Source organism: Delphinapterus leucas, chromosome 5 (genome assembly GCF_059928025.1).
Source record: "Delphinapterus leucas isolate spDelLeu-1000000601 "Yukka" chromosome 5, BTC_Dleu_Yukka2, whole genome shotgun sequence".
In the NCBI taxonomy this organism is placed as follows: Eukaryota; Metazoa; Chordata; class Mammalia; order Artiodactyla; family Monodontidae; genus Delphinapterus; species Delphinapterus leucas.
In genome coordinates, this window is record NC_143133.1 from 44,683,828 (window position 1) to 44,700,850 (window position 17,023).

Consider the following 17,023-nt stretch of genomic DNA (forward strand, 5'->3'; position numbering starts at 1 on the left):
GCCCAGAAGAGTAGGAATTCGAACCCAAGTCTTTAACAGGGTTCTGCCTAACCACACCTCCATTCAGCCTGGAGGAGCATGGGCTTGTTGAAGATCCGTCAATTCCCGCAGAATTTTTCGAAAGATAACTGCTTAACCCCTAAAACACCAAAAATTGACATAGGTCCATCATTTGGGGCAGAGATAGGATGCAAAGGTATTACACATGGCCTGCCTTCTCAAAGCGTGCTTCATGTTACAATAAGGATAACGAATGTTATTGGTCACTTACTAATGTGCCAAGCACTCTCGTAAGCCTTTTATAAGTATTTTGTTGTTCATTACCAGAAAAACATTTGCTATGTCAAGGTTATTGTGATGAAGGCAGCTGTTGCATTTCAGAGACCTGATCTCCAGCCCCAACCCTGACATCCAGTTTTCTCAAGAGAGAAATGTCTGGAATAGCACATCCCCTGCCTACCACAAAGGGTTGCCGCACCATCAGGGGTGAGCAAGCATACGGTAAGAGCCTTTGTACACCGTACAAGCTGTGGAGACACTCTTTATTTTCATTGCGGAGAGACCACAGAAGTGAACCCCCCTTAGAGGGAAGAAAACTATTTCCATCACCATGTCTCTCTGCCCCTCTGTGCTCTCCAAGTGAGATTCCCAGAAGTCCTGTTGGTTAACAGGGCAACCTCCTGAACTCCCTCCAGAGCTCTGTGACCAAATAAGGAATTTCACCGCCGCTTCTGCCCCACTTTGCCCCCAAAGCTACTGACAATGACTGTTACCAGTCTCACATGATGTGAAGTTGACATTCAGCGATAGACTAAAAGTTAAATTTTTAAAGCCACTGTATAAGATAGAAATCGTGGAATATTTCATTCCTTGTGCCAGTAAATCAAAAGAAAAGGACAGATCTTCACTCTTAGGAGAGACAAAGACACCAGCAGGGTGATGGGAGATTATTATTTGCTAACACATTAGAAAAACACTTTCCTTTCCCGTTTCAGGTGATACAACAGGCGGGGGCAGGGGGGAAGGGTGGAGATAAAGGGGGGCTGTACGTGTTGGGGTCCAGGTTTCCCCAACAGTCGCAAATTAACTCTGACTCAGGCTGCAATTTTACCTGCAGCAGATTCACCCAGTGATAAATTTAAGAATCATAAAGCCTTGTTTACACATTTCAATTAAAAGGCTTGAGAACAGAGGTCATTTTGTGGTATTAATAACACTTCTAGGGATTCTGACAGCAGTGACATTTTAGAGAAAGAAATGCCAGGGCATGCATCAAAGAGATCAACATTTGATACGGTGCATTGTTGGCAATGTTCAAGTGCTAATCATTCCATTTTTGTTTTCCTTCTACTGTACGCATTTTTTGAGACTGGTTAGCATCTCTTTATCGTCAGATCTACCTGGTTATGCCTGCTAATAACTTCCTTGCCGTTAAGAGGTCCACACCAGGGTTATTCAAATACTTGAAACGAGGAACAATTAAGCCCTCTGCTGAAACCTTAGTCTAGTGGGGGATATAGGGTTACTTCCTTCGGTAACACACTCCTCTACACTCCAGTCAGGTGAAGACGTCTCTGTAGAGACTTCCAATGCAGTTGTAGTAAACATGGGCTGTGGAGGCAGGCGCTGAGGGAGGGCCAGGAGATGGACCTGAAATCTTGAAACAGTGTGTTTGGAAGAGCTGACCCTAGAGCGGGGGATTGCCGAGTGTCTGGAAGATGTCAAGGACCCCCGCTGTTGCTCAGACACCTGGGGCATGACCTGCACCCACCAGGATGCCTGGATGGTTCAAAAAGACGTGGTATGGGCTGGCATCTTTACTCAGCCTCTCCTCCTTTATACTGATCATCGTTGCCCTGGCGTTGCCCCACTGGCTGAGTGGGAAAATCCTTTGTCAGACTGGAGTTGATCTTGTCAATGCCACAGATCCAGAGCTGGTCCAATTCATTGGGGACATTTACTACGGACTCTTCCGCGGTTGTAAGGTGCGGCAATGCGGGCTTGGGGGCCGCCAGTCCCAATTCACAAGTGAGTATACTGGGGGGCACGAAACCTGCTTTAGAACACTTATTTTTAAATATTCATAAGGATGCTTGTGTCTGAATGCGAAATTCAAGTGCCACTACAGTCTAAGGCATAATGACTTAATCCACAGTAAGCCAAGGACTTACTCTTGTTCAGCACCCAGAAGAGACCTTTTATTTCCGTGGAGGCTTATAGAAACATTAGAAATAGGGATTTGTATATCTTTGTAGTTTACCTCTATGAATACTCACTAAAAATATTGAGTGCTTACGTGTTCAGACATTCTACTAAGTGCTTTACATGGTTTGTCTCTTTTAAGCCTTATAACAAATTTATAAAGAAGGAATTATTAACATTCCCAGTTTGCAGAGGACTCCACTGAGGCTTGGAGAGGTTAAAAACTTGCCTGAGGTCACCCAGCGGAAAACTTTAGACCCAGGTCACACGACTTGGGTATGCTCAGCCAGTGTGGCCTGCGGGTGTAGACGACCTGCTGAAATGAACCTTCCTCTTCTATTTATATAAAAGCTTCAGAGTCTGCGAAAAAGCAAAAGGGCTGTGTTCCTGGGCTCTGGAATCAGACTATCTGGGTTCAAAGCCCAACCCGGATGTTTCCTGGCAAGGAGACCTCAGGCAAGGCTGCTGTCCATGAACGTGAGCAGGTACTGACGTAGGCAGGCGGCCATCCAGCGTCACAGCAGAGCTGCTCAGCAGGTCGATAGAGCAGGAATCCAAGACCAGCTTATGAAGGATCTTCTGGGAAGGAAAAACTGAAACAAAAAAGGCAATATTCTGCACATCTTTAGACTCATACAATTAGATTGCTGGTGAGAACAGTATCCTACAAAATCATAATTAATCAACATAATGCAAATGCAAGGGGATAAGGGATTTATCCATTATATGATTTCTATATTTCATAACTGTAGTTTTTAGAATCCTGACCAGGGCATCTTATTAAACGTATAAAGACAGAGAGCTGGAACCACTGACAAATATAACGATACAAATTGGCATCATTTACATACATGAAGGATATATATATTTGTTATGTATAGCAAGAAAAAATATCGCTGGGAATATTTATATTTACCCAGAAATTAAATTGGACCAGGGATATTGAAAAGCTTTGTTAAAAACATAACATAAAAAGCTGAAAACACACTTAACATAAAGAAATAAATAAAACAAAGAAATAGGACATGCTAAAAGGGGATGATGACAGCTGTATGCAGTACTTGGTTCTGAGCTGGGTCAGTTTACTATAAAGGATGTCACTGGGACAATTGGTGGAACTTGAACGGGGTGTCAGGATTAAACAGCAGTCATATGCCAGTGTTAACCTACTGATTTTGATAGTTGTATCGTGGTTGTGAAAGACAAGGTCCTTTTTGAGGAAATTGACCCTGAAGTGCCAGGGTTGGAGGGGCAATTTACCCTCAAATAGTTCAGAAGGGAAAAAAAAATTTCTTTGTACCATTCTTGCAATTTTTCTGAAGTTTGAGGTTGTTTCAAAACCACAAATACATTGAGCTTCCCTGGTGGTGCAGTGGTTGAGAATCTGCCTGCCAGTGCAGGGGACACAGGTTCGAGCCCTGGTCTGGGAGGATCCCACATGCCGCAGAGCAACTAGGCCCGTGAGCCACAACTACTGAGCATGCGCATCTGGAGCCGCGACAGTGAGAGGCCCACGCACCGCAATGAGGAGTGGCCCCCACTCGCCGCAACTAGAGAAAGCCCGCGCACAGAAACGAAGACCCAACACAGCCAAATATAAATAAATTAAAAAAAAAACAACCCACAAATACACACACAAAAAAGGGGGAAATGGCACAATTTTTAGAATAATTGTAGATAATAGGGTTTTTTTTAATTTTTATTTTATATTGGAGTATAGTTGATTTCCAATGTTGTGTTAGTTTCAGGTATACAGAAAAGTGATTCAGTTATACATATACAAATATCCATTCTTTTTCAGATTCTTTTCCCATATAGGTTTTTACAGAGTATTGAGTAAAGTTCCCTGTGCTATACAGTAGGTCCTTGTTGATTATATATAGTACTGTGTACGTTTTAGGGAATTGAAATTAACAAACCTCACGAAGGAAGTTCCAAAGCTTGAACAAGGGAGCAATAGATTCAATAGCAGCAATACTCCAGAGACTTTAATAAGCAAGCCCGTGCTCAGGGAACATAATAAAAATAGCCCATATAATTATGTAATTATATAGCATGATATACCACGTTACCATCATAACCATCTTCTTACACACTAGATCATTTATTTATCTGTTATGTTTATTATTTATTATGTCTCCACCCCTTTGGTATATAGTGCCATTAGGGCAAGGATCTTGTCCATTGATGATCCCAAGCCCCTAGAACAGTGCCTGGCACACATTCAAAAACATTGGTTGAATGAATATCGATAAAGTACTTTTAAACTCATTTATACTGAATGTTCACGTACAAGATGCCAGACATGTGACCTATGCTATACTAATCTTCCACAAACCTGCCAGATAGAAGAATGAGGCTCAGAGAGGTTAAGCAACTTGATCAAGGTCACAGAGCCTTGAGTGCCAGAGCCAGTCTCCAACCCTGGTCGGTCTTACTCTAAAGTTCCCACCCTCCATTGTGTGTTGTTCCCTCGGGAATCTGTGACTGGCAACTTTCCCAAGGCGGCGTGTTACCCTAGTAGTCTTTACTGTTCTTCCAGAATTCAGCAAATTCTGGATGTTGGGGAGGTGGTGGATGGATGTGAATTCTCCAGGATGGGAGGATGCAGGTGGATGGCTCCTGTCAGAAACGACTGAGGGGTCATTTGGGAGGGTGTGTTAGTCCCCTAGGGCTGCCATAACAAAGTACCACAAACGGGGTGGCTTAAATAACAGAAATTTATTCTCTCACAGTTCTAGAGGGTAGAAATCCAAAATCAGGTTGTTGACAGAGCCGTTCTCCCTCTGAAACCTCTAGGAGGAGTCTTCCTTGCCTCTTCCAGTTTCTGGTAGCCCCAGACATTCCTTGGCTTGTGGCAACATTACTCCACTCTACACATGGCATTCTCCCTAAGTCTCTTCACATGGTCTTCCCTCTGTGCATGACTGTCTCTGTGTCCAAATTTCCCCTTTTTTATAAGGACACTAGTCTTACTGGAATAGGGCTCACCCTAATGACCTCATTTCCACTTGATTACTTCTGTAAAGAGCCTATTTCCCAATAAGGTCGTATCCTGAGATGATGGCGGTTAGGATTTCAACACATTTTTTGAGGCTGGGTACAGAATGCAGCCCATAACAGAGGGTGTGGAGTGGCAGATGGTGGGCCTAGGATAATTAAGGAGGTCACGAAGCACAAGCACTGTTTCTGGAGCAGCAGCTGAAGCAGAGACAGGCTTTGCAGAAGGAGGAGTTCAAAGGAGGTCAAGACAAGACTGGGCCCTTCCACTGTGATGCTAATTAAACTCCTGCCATCCCAGCTCACAGAAATGCAAACTACCTCTAGCCCTGGAAGCCATAAGCTAAGCAAATGAGCACTTACTGTTTGCCCACTGAAGGCACTCAGTACATGTTCCTTTCCCTCCGCCCTCTTCCTTCTCAGAGGGGTGACTATGGGAAAAAGCCCCCTGGGTTCATCTAACGTGGTCTGCTCTCTGAAACATCAGAACTGTGTAAGAATCATAAAGGACTTTTTAATATTAGTTCTGAGCAGGATAATACTCAGGAAAGTTTTATTTCTGGCTGCCCTGGGTGGGGTCCCAGAGGAGGGTGTATAACCATGATGTGATTCTTTTTGAAAACTTGCACCGGGAGCTGGAGCCAGGTTCCTCCTGGCTTTGGCTGGTTTTACACCAATGCCACCCAGGGATACCGCGTCTGTTACCACATTCTCTAGCCTCAGAGGTGAGTCTCTCTACCTTTAGATGTACAGCTCCTAGAGCCAGTACCACCTACTTGTGTGAGGCAGCTATGGGGTGTATCAGAGCCCCCAAACCCCAAGTTGGAATCAGGATTTTCCTGCTACTGTCACTGTTGTTCCAAAGAAAGAAAAAAAAAAAAATCCCTGCTCCCAGGGCCCATGTGCAGATCAGCAGAGAAGCGGGGTGTGAAAGTGCTTTGTAAACTGGAGTAGGAAAGTTCGATTGGGTCTCGTGGACAAACAGCCTCAATTCGCACCTTCATAGGGGTCTCCCCTAGAATCACCCAAGAGAGTCAATTTCCAAACCAATCATGGAGAAAAGCAGAGAACTATACAGCATGATCATAATTAAGATCCTTTTTTATACCCAGACTTTCTGAAATAAAAACAAATCAATCTAGCAGTTTGAGCAGCTGGGGAAAGAAAGGGACAAACACTAATTTAGCATTGTTCACATATTCAGCTGTACTGTATTTATGGGCCCAACGCTTTTAGGAAAACAGGGATAAACTAAACAGAGGAGTGTCTGCCCTCCAGAAGCTTTCCATCTGGGAAAGAGAAAGGAAGTAAATGAGCACTGGGCAGTAACACATTAATGTCTCAAGCTGTCACCTCTTTGTTCATTTCCTTCAACCCACTCTGCGCTAGAGGAGAGATTTTATTTATGCCCATTTTACTGATGAGGAAATTGGGGGTCAGAGAAATCAATAAATGAAATAATTTCTGTAAAAGCACCTGATATGGTGCTTGATACATAGTATGTGCTTGATAATTTTTAATTCACTGGTTCCCCCCTCATCTCCCACCCCCAAGCATTCCGTCAACAGCCAGACCTGGATCTGACTTCAAATCTCAGGCTTTTCTTACCATTGTCCATTTTAGATAACAGTCCTTTCTCAGTTGTGTCTTTTGCAACTCTTTTCTCCCATTGCAGTGGCTGTGTTGTCATTTTTTTGACACTGTCTTTCACAGGGCAGAATTTTTTCATTTTAGTGAAATCCAATTTATCAATTATTTCTTTTTTAAAATTAATTTTTGCCTTGCTGGGGCAAAAAGGACTGTTGGACTTCTCTGGAGTAGGGAGCAAACAAATTACTTAATAATTAGATAGTTATCTAATTTGAGTTTCTGACAGGATGATTAATCACTTCTGGGATTCAAGTGGCTTAGCTTTAATATGTACACCATAAGAATATATATTCAAATTCAAAATAAGACCTCTAGACCTCCAGCTGTACTAGGATTAAACTTTTAAATCTTTGCTTATCCAAGTTATCTGATTTTCCAGCAATAGGTCCTGCGGCAAAATCCTGAAGCCAGCACTTCCTGGCTGGGTGACCTGACTAAGCTATTTAACTTCTCATTTCTAAGACTCTAACTTATGCATCTGTAGGCGTGAGAGAAGGTTGCCGTGAGCAGTGAAAGAGAGAAAGTGTATATGTGCTGGCACACAGTCTGCGCTCAATATGTGTAGCTATTGTCACTTGTCACCATGGATCATATGCTCTTATGGTCATGGATTTCAAGCTGGAAACTTAAATGTAATTCTTAAGTCAGACGTGTCTCAAACTTTTGGAAACTGGGTACAAATATGAAAGGCAAGCAGGCAACAGGTCTCCTGGGATGGCACCTGTGTGACAAGAGCAACAGTAGAGTCACCCCTTAAAGAAATTATTAATAGAAGGAACTGATGCATGAAAACTCGTGAGGAAAGATTTGAATTTCTAAATAATGACATATGTAAAAAATAATATCTCAGTTAACTGGGAGATCTAGAGCCTTGGAGTGTGGCCCATGATTGTGGAGGCTGAATGAGATTCAGCCCTTTGCCAGTAAAGATTTGGGTTTTTTTTAATATAGTCAATACATTTCCTACTGTGGAAGCTAAGGATTGGGTATTCTTTCACCATCCCTCTCCATATCACTCCATATGCCCCAAATCCCCTCGCCCCATCATCATAATATGGTTATTTCTCAATTTTATTATTAAATCACACCTGGAGATGGGTTCATGTCATTATATGGATATGATTAATTCTTTTTATAAGTCGCTTTGTGTGACCGTGCTTTAATTTATTCAATCTCCTATTGACTCGTGATTTGGTTTTTTCTCCAATCTTTTGCTACTGTAATGAATGTCCGATATATACAGCTTTGAGCACACGTGGGAGTGCTTTTCCTAGAAATGAAATTGCTGTGATAGATGTTGCCAAATTGCTCTCTAAGGACATTGTATGAATTAATATCCCTACAAGTTTTGACAACTGCCTCCTTCCCTACACCTTCATTAACATGGTATATTAGCAAACCTTTTGATCTTTGCCAATCACACAGGTGATGATTTTCTATTTTAAGTGTTTGGTGAGGATTATTATGCTGGTTATGTGTCCTAAGGGCTGCATGGCAAGAAACACGATTATGAGACAATTAGGTAATCAGGCATAAGCTACCATGTTTGGAATGAAAAAGTGCTGCGAGTTTGCAATGAAAAAAAAAAATCTAAAGCACACTGAAATGTAAGGACAAGAAATGGAAGAGATAAGTCCTACAGAAAAAAAATCCCACGGGAAGGAGTTAATTTTCTGGGGTAAAGTTTCTGATGCTGATGAGATAACCACATAGAGATAAATATACATGGAAATACAGAACTGGAAAGAAAGCTAGATCAGAACTGAAGACATAACTGTGGAGTGTCTGGACACTTCTGAGTGGAAAGGACACTTCAAAGGAAGAAGGACAAAAATTCTTGTTCTCAGGCTTGGGAGACACCAGCCTTCTATGAATAAAAATGGGCAGGTGAGCCAGCAAAGGAGCCAGAGCAGGACGGGGTCAGGGAGTGAGTGGAACCCGGAAAGCTTTGAGTCCTGGCTCCCAACTGGGGCCAAAGACGGGTTGGTCAGTTGTATCAAGTAATTAAGCAGGGAGGTTGGAATTCACAAGATGGACCCCGATTTGACCAGGAGGTATTCAGTAGAAACTTTGGAGTAGTTGCAGAGGAAGGGGTTTGCCCAGGAGTTTTTTAGCTTTCATCATTTTAAATCATTCATTTACAATAACTGAAATCAGTGACTCTAAACTCTATATACCATGTGATATATAGGACTTTGGTCCTGGATAGAGTTCAGGAACACCTTGCCCAAAGACAAGGAGCTTGGTGTCTCCAAGCCTGTGGGTAAGGGCGTTTAATAAAATCTACTTCATATCCTTGTCACAAGGATTGGATGAGATAACAGACGGAAAGGGCTTGGCCCCTGACTGTGCTCCGTGAATGTTGATTACACTCAACTCCTATGCAACTATTACTATCCACATTATACTGGTGAGGAAACTGAGGCTTGAGAAGTCACATGACTTTTCCCAAGTCAGAGGGTAAAATAACAACCACAGTTGCCATTTTTGAGAACGGACTCTTTCCTAGACAATATTTAAACACTCTACTATGATATATCATTTGATCTTCACATAGAGAGAAATATAGAGAAGACAAATCCAAATTAATATTTCACTAAATTATCCTGCCACATTAATATGGCAAATTAATATTCTAATAAAGTGCAACATGAGAATTACATGCCCATCATACACAGGGAATTAATGTCTATCTTACTGAATCATTATGGGGAATCCAAAATGATGCTCCTAGCTTTGCATTAGTGCCCACAAAGTGGGCACTATGATTATTCCTATGCCCTTCACTTGACCCCCTCAATATTGTAAGATGGGTAGGAGAAGTAGGGTTTAGATGATCCTAAATATTTTATAATTGTGGCAAATCAGCAAAGCTGGGATTTGAACCTGGAACTTTGGATGCCAGATCTAGGCTTCACTTTGCTACACCCCTCTAAACTCTTCATGATATACCTGAGACCGCTTCTACCTTTCTGATTTAATGAAGGCTACTCTCTGACCCAGATGAAAGCTTTGTGATCAATCAGCCTTCTTTGACTGACTCTCTTGCCAGCCTCCTTTGCTAAAGCAACACCATCTGGAGCTTGTATGGATTAGCTCACACCAGATCCCAGAGCTGCGAGGCCAATGCAACTTAAATGCCCAGCTGGGGCACATTCTGATTTTGCAGCCACCCCAAGGAAGCGAAGATTGTTGGCCAACTGATAAGTGGTAAATCTGGGGGCCATGAATTCATCTCAGGAAGTCTCCTGCTTTTTGAAAACCCAGCACTTGCTGCCTTGCCCTCACTCCCCTCTGCTAAAGCCTTCATGGTAAGCAAGCCTGGGACGTAAGAACTGGAGCCAAGCTCTGAGGCTGACATCTTGGCTGTGTCTTCTCTCCCCAGTCTTCCCACACCTGGTGAAGGAGCTCAATGCAGGCCTCCACGTGACAATTCTGTTTCTCCTCTTCCTGGCCTTGGCGCTGGCTCTGGTCAGCATGGGCTTTGCCATTCTCAACATGATCCAGGTTCCGTACCGGGCAGTCAACGGCCCCGGGGGCATCTGTCTATGGAACGTTCTCGCAGGTAAGGAAGGCCCCTGGGGAGACAGATTCCTGTCCATGTCATCAGGAGGCTGAGTTCCAAGTAGGTGGGCAGAAGGCATGAAGGAATTAAAATGCCCCACCTCAGCCTTCACTTCCCTGGGTCTGTTACTTCCTTGATGGGCATGAATATCCTTTTTACTAAAAGTTGAAGAATCTCTGTCATCATAAAGAACTGAAGTATTAGCGTGCATGAGTGGCTGAGGGCTTAGAGCAGCGAAGAGAGGTCGGGATGAGAGAAGAGAGAAGACAGAGAGCTGTGGGTGAAGAAGAGGGGACCATGGGATGAGTGAGGATGTGGGACTGCTGCTGTGATTCTGAAGGAACCTCACAAAGGACACAAGAGAAGGGACCTGGGGGGCTTACATGCCTTATTTTGTGTAAACCTCACAACCTCTCTATGAGGCGGTATTATTAGACCCATATTTACAGGTGAAGAACCTGAAGCTCAGAGAAGTTAAAAGATGCACCCCGGGCTTCCCTGGTGGCACAGTGGTTGAGAGTCCGCCTGCCGATGCAGGGGACACAGGTTCGTGCCCCGGTCCGGGAAGATCCCACATGCCGCCGAGCGGCTGGGCCCGTGAGCCATGGCCGCTGGGCCTGCGCGTCCAGAGCCTGTGCTCCGCAACGGGAGAGGCCACAACAGTGAGAGGCCCGCGTACCGCCAAAAAAAAAAAGATACACCCAAAGTCACACAACGATGAGTAACAGAGGCAGGATTCCAACCCAGGTATAACTGAGTCTAAGCCTTTTGTCCTTTCTTTAATCATCTATGACCACCGTGACCTATTTTCCAAGACAAAAACCAAGACAAAAGTTGTGTGTGAGTGTGTGTGTGTGTGTGTGTGTGCGTGTGTGTGTGTTGATTTGGGAGAGTATCTGATATACAGAAATTAATTCACATTTAGTTCGGCACTGAAAAATCACCTGTAATGAAAGTAACAAAATCCCAAGAATGATTTCAGAAAACCCAGGTCAAATGGTCAAGGTATCCTGATGGCAATAACCCCTCACTACATTTTACTTTATACAGGATGACCATAAAGTATAGAAACAAGTAATGTTGTTTTATCATGCATGAGAATGTAATGTCAGTAAATCAATTATTACGTATTGGCCTATGTTCGCAGACTGTGGCCATCCTGTAGAATTTCTTATAAACGTGGCTCACTCCCATGTAGACTTGTTTATCTCTGCCTGAATGCTCACAGTGGTTGGCATGTAGAAAGTGCTCAATCCTGCTTTTGAAATAAATGCTTATCTCTGTCAATTCCCTTCCTCAGAGAGACAGTACCCTCAAGCTCTATTGACAGGAGTATTTTAAAAAACGCAATTTGACAAAACTTTACTCTCAAAAGGCATAAAAATACGAGTATCCTTTGATTAAACAATTCCAAACATTAATTTATGCTAAGGAAATAACAGGAAAAGAGCACAAAAAATGTACATTAAAAGGAGTTTCCTGCAGCACTTTATAATATCAAAAAATTGGAAGCAGTCTAGATATCCAGAAATTAGGTCACACTTAATTAAACTTAAAATAATTAGGTGTGTCGCTAGTATAAAACATCATACACAGTTTAAAGTGGTGCTTTAACAGAATATTTAACAACATGGAAAAATATTCAAGTAAGGGAAGTAAATCAAGTGTAAAGCAGTAAGTGTACCATAATACTAATTTTGTTAAAGAGATGGAAATGTAAAGAAATATACCAAAATGTTCAAAGTGTTTATATTTGGCTTTTAGGAAAAAAGCATATTTGTCTTTTCATCTTTGTGATTTTCTCTGGTGTCCAAATTTTCTTCAATAAGAAGTAATAATCTAAACAAAGGGCATAATAAATGTGATTTTTAAATATTAATTAAAATCAGGGCAGGAGAAAAGTAGAGAGAAAGATGGAGAGAGAAAGAGAAACAGAGGGAACCCGGAGGGTCAAAGTCTGAAGCAATAGGTAGGGAAGGACATGAAGTTTGGAATCCTTCCAGTTTTCTCCTTTCTCCTTTCCTTTCCTCCTTCTCTTATCTCCTCTTATCATTAAGCTTGGAAAGATGATAACTGAGGAGGAGAGAACAGTCTAGCCCTCCGTTCTGATCCCCCAATCTGCCCAGTACGATGCTCTTGTCTCTTCCCTCAGAAGCCTCAAGGTCTACATACACAGGCTGAAATACTTAGAGACTGAGCTTATCCACATGTGCACACACACACCCTGCCCCGCCCTGGGTAAGGGAAAAAGTGGCAGAGTCGAGGCTCAAAGTAGATCTGATAGGAAGCTTATTCCCACACCTCTCGCCCCTCACACAGTGGATTATCTGCTGCTTTTAAAAGCATTTTAAAATTTGTGTTGCCCTAAGCGTGTTTTACACCACAAGTTTGTTGCCTGTGCCACAGAAAAGCCACCTCACATCTAGTGGTTGAATTGCAAGGAAAAGAGCTCTGCATGAGGGTGTCCTTTCTGGGTTTCAGGAGGAGTCGTGGCCTTGGCCATCGCCAGCTTCATGGCCGCGGTAAAATTTCACGACCTGACAGAACGAATCGCCAACTTCCAGGAGAAACTCTTCCGCTTTGTGGTGGTGGAGGAGGAGTATGAAGAGTCATTCTGGATCTGCGTGGCCAGCGCCTCAGCCCACGCCACTAACCTGGTTGTGGTGGCCATCAGTCAGATTCCCCTCCCGGAGATTAAGACCAAGATAGAAGAGGCCACAGTCACGGCCGAGGATATCTTGTATTAATAACCTTCTCCTGAAATCAGTTCTTAGGAGAATGGAAACCTCCTTTTTCTTTTTTCCAGCTTGCACAGTCTTGAATGTCTATGTTTTGGCAGTAAGAAGAAGGAAGTGGAAGGGGGAAGGGTAGTTACCTGGGCCAGAAAAGAAAACTTTCCGAATTTCTGGCATCCCTGCACTTCTTTCTCACTGACCTTGGAGTTAGAGACTCTGCCACTTGCCAGCCGTGTGTGACACTGGACAATTCATTTAATATCTACTTCTCAGTCTCTTCATCAGTAAAATGGGGGTATTAACGACCTCGCAAGATTGTAATGAGGTTTAAATGGGCGATAACGTTGCCAGCCTTTGTATATTGTAGAGCACCCTACACGTATAAGGTACTGTACACTCCAAGAAACGTCTATAGACCCTTGGTATATCCCGCACAATATTAGGAGGAATGCAAAAAGGAATATGATAATGTCCCTGGCCTCCAGAAACACCTAATCTTTCCACACGACACAGGAATCAGAGAGCAACAATAACAGTAAGAATGAAAATAACTACCATTCTTTGGAGTGGTTACTACATGCAGTTCTAAAAGTTTTACATATAGTAAGTCATTAGGTCCTCACTACAACTCTGTTGGTATAGTACTACTTTAGTCCCATTTCATAGATGAAGAAACTAAGGCATAAAGCAGTTGGATAACTTGCTGAGGTCAGGAATTAAATGGAGGGAAGTCTGGAGCCAGAGTTTACATTTTAAACCCCTTTGCTGATCTGATGTTTGATGTACGAGCAATTGCAAGGCAATGTGATCAGTGTTATAACAGCACATGGAGAAAGGACCTGAGAGGGAATTAATGCTTCAGGATGGGATGTGGTATTAAAGAAAGTATCTCAGAGTTGACAGTTGATCTGAACTTTGAAAGATGAGGAGACTTTTTCCAGTGGTAAAGGAAGCAAGGCTGGAGAAGGGCGTTCCGGGATAAGTCAGTAATGAGGAGGAAACACAAGGTATGAATTTACAAAGGGGGCTTGGAAGTATGTGAATACCCAGTGGGGTTAGAATATTGCTCTAATGCAGCTGTTGGATAAACACAGATGTTTTGTGTTAGGTTTTCCTGAGTGGTACTGTGACAGTTAATTTTATGTGTCAACTTGGTTAGGCCATGGTACCCAGATATTGGTCAAACACTATTCTAGATGTTTTTGTGAAGGTATGTTTTTTGGACGGGTTCTATCAGTAGATTTTCAGTAAAGCAGATTGCCGTCCATAGTATGGGAGGGTCTCATCCAATCAGTTGAAGGCCTTAAGAAAAAGACTGACCTCCCCCAAGGGAGAGGGAATTCTGCCAGCAAACTTCCACTGGACTCAAACTGCAACTCTTCCCTGGATCTCCAGACTGCCCACCTACCCTGCAGATTTTGGACTTGCCAGTCTCCACAATCATGTGAGCCAGTTCCTTATAATAAATCTCTCTCTCTCTCTCATACACACAGACACACACACACAGACACACACACATTCCTATTGATTCTATTTCTTTGGAGAACCCTCACTCATGCAGGTCCACAACTCAATTCATTTTCCCACCATGTCAGCTGGGGTGAATCCTTTCCCAGCTCTCCTGTCTTCATGCCGAGTAAAAGTTATCTAGGGCTTCCCTGGTGGCGCAGTGGTTGAGAATCCGCCTGCCGATGCAGGGGACACGGGTTCGTGCCCCGGTCCGGGAAGATCCCACATGCCGCGGCGCGGCTGGGCCCGTGAGCCATGGCCGCTGAGCCTGCGTGTCCGGAGCCTGTGCTCCTCAAGGGGAGAGGCCACAACGGTGAGAGGCCCGCGTACTGCAAAAAAAAAAAAGTTATCTAATCCCCCCAGATTAGCTTCATCTAAAATGACACTTGATTCGGACTCGCTCTACTTTGCTTAACACTGAGCTTCAGAAAGTTTCCACGGAATCTCTTCTGTTCTAACTGCTTCTGCTTCCCTGCTGTGTTCTTCTGCCCCTTCCAGCCCTCTATCCCCACCCCAGACACAGCTGCAGTCTTACTTAGCAGACTGATGTCACTCATCAAATATGCAGATGGCACATGGCTGGAAGGGAGAGTTAACATGATAGGAGATGGGTCCAAAAGGTAACGACACACTGCAGTGCTGTCTTGAAAACAAGTGGAAAGGTCAATGTTCTATCAAGTTTAACATAAGGTCCTGCTGACAGTTTTTCTTTAAAATCAATAACATAAACACAAGACTCTGGCAACAGTTTATATGATAAACATCTGAGGGTCTTAGTACATTTATTCATTCATTCAACAAGTATTGAAACTTCTGGAAGTAGAGCAGTGAATGAACAGACAAAAATTCCTGCCCTGCAGAGATTTCATTCTCCAAGCAGCTGGGGGGGAAGGGGGGATTCATACTGAGACAGCATGTGAGCTACTAAAAATGTTATCCGAGCCCAGCCGTAGCCTGCACCCTGATCACTGCCTCAGATCTGTGCAGGCCATCAGGCAGAGTGAACTGGTTTTGCTTCTAATAATGGAATTACCTTATCAAGGTGGTAACCTTGATCAAGCTGCATACGTTCCATGGTGTCAAAGTGCAAGCTTTTGTATGAGTGTGTATTTTTCCAGTGACAGAGTCTATAGCTTTACAGAATGTTTCAGAAGCGTCTGTAACACCTTAAAACTTTCAAACCCTGATCCATCAGGTAGCAACCTTCACGTTGCTGGAGATAATCAGGTTCGGTCTGAAAGTCATCTCTCAGGGATACTGTAGAAGAGATTCCTACATGGAATTTAGCGAGTTTTGTTAGGCGTGAAGGGATGAAGGAGGGAGGGAGAATACATATCTGGGTCACAATACACTCGCGTGATACTCAAAGACATGGAGAAATTGTAGCTCATTTATTTTGACTATAGTTAATCTGGTCATTTTACGAATAAAGAAAAACTAATAATAAATGCCTGATTCAGTTTAAATTTAACCCGATCTAATTGTTTATACTTAGGGATAATGCTGAGCCTCTCTGGGATAAAATGGCTGGCTCCTCAGATAAGCTCTCTGCCCCTGACTCTCTCCTGAAGGTCCTGGGGTTATGGGAGAGGAAGGTAGGCACACATATACTTCCGATCTCTGGGAAGCATCCCCTGGTATCCTGATGGTTCTTGCGGGGAGGGTGCACTGGCTGGGCTCATTGGGCTTCTGTCCCCCTGGCTGCTGCTTGCCCTGCCAGCTTTCCCAGGGCAGCCTGAGGGTGGAATAATTTATGAAATGTTCTTTCAACTGGTCAGAGCCCGATCACTGCCTGGAAGACTTGTCCTCATCTTGGATCCTACCAGCTGCAGACCCCCGAGTGACCACCAAGTCCTCCCTCCGGCTCGCCTGTCCTCTGGCCCACACCCAGGCTTCACTGAAGAGCTGCCCACCTGCTTTGGCAGCCTAGGAGCCTCACCTGGTGTCAACATAGCGTCCTGCCCCGGGGGTCCTGGAGTCACCTCTCCATTCCCTCCCACGAAGTAACTAACGTGATTTATAGGCTCTTATTTCCCCCAAAATCGCAGACTTGCTGCTAATATGGCCTAGTCTAAATATGAAATAAACTTTATTCAAAAAATTAAGTCTCTGCAAAATATTAACAATTGTTAAACTCAGATGATGGATATTCATTATATTATTCTATTTTTCTTCACGTTTGAAAATTTTAATAAGAAGTAAAATAAAGAAATAAAAAAGAATAAACACACACACAAAAATTAAGTCTTTGTTTTTTAAAATCACCAGAAAGAGCTGTAAGCATATAATTGGTATAAAGTAAAACCTCAGACTCACAGCCCATTGAGATGGTTATATTTTTCCCACACTTAGAAAAAAAATG

The 17,023-nt window shown here is 43.3% G+C and overlaps 1 protein-coding gene across 1 annotated transcript; it reads left to right on the forward strand.

The window, feature by feature from the left end:
* The first annotated feature begins 1,570 nt into the window (after nt 1-1,570).
* On the forward strand, nt 1,571-13,197 carry CLRN2 (clarin 2). The gene is made up of 3 exons (XM_022567150.2): nt 1,571-2,028; nt 10,238-10,417; nt 12,899-13,197. The coding sequence occupies exons 1-3, from the start codon at nt 1,776-1,778 to the stop codon at nt 13,162-13,164; spliced, it is 699 nt and encodes a 232-aa protein (XP_022422858.1). The 5' UTR covers nt 1,571-1,775; the 3' UTR covers nt 13,165-13,197.
* The last annotated feature ends 3,826 nt before the right edge of the window (nt 13,198-17,023 follow it).

Bases quoted from the DNA above. Each gene is read 5' to 3' on its own strand.
- CLRN2 (XM_022567150.2), top strand. From the start codon at position 1,776: ATGCCTGGATGGTTCAAAAAGACGTGGTATGGGCTGGCATCTTTACTC. The intron at 2,029-10,237 runs GTGAGTATACTG...TTCTCTCCCCAG, and splicing joins CCGCCAGTCCCAATTCACAA to TCTTCCCACACCTGGTGAAG. The intron at 10,418-12,898 runs GTAAGGAAGGCC...TCTGGGTTTCAG, and splicing joins TCTATGGAACGTTCTCGCAG to GAGGAGTCGTGGCCTTGGCC.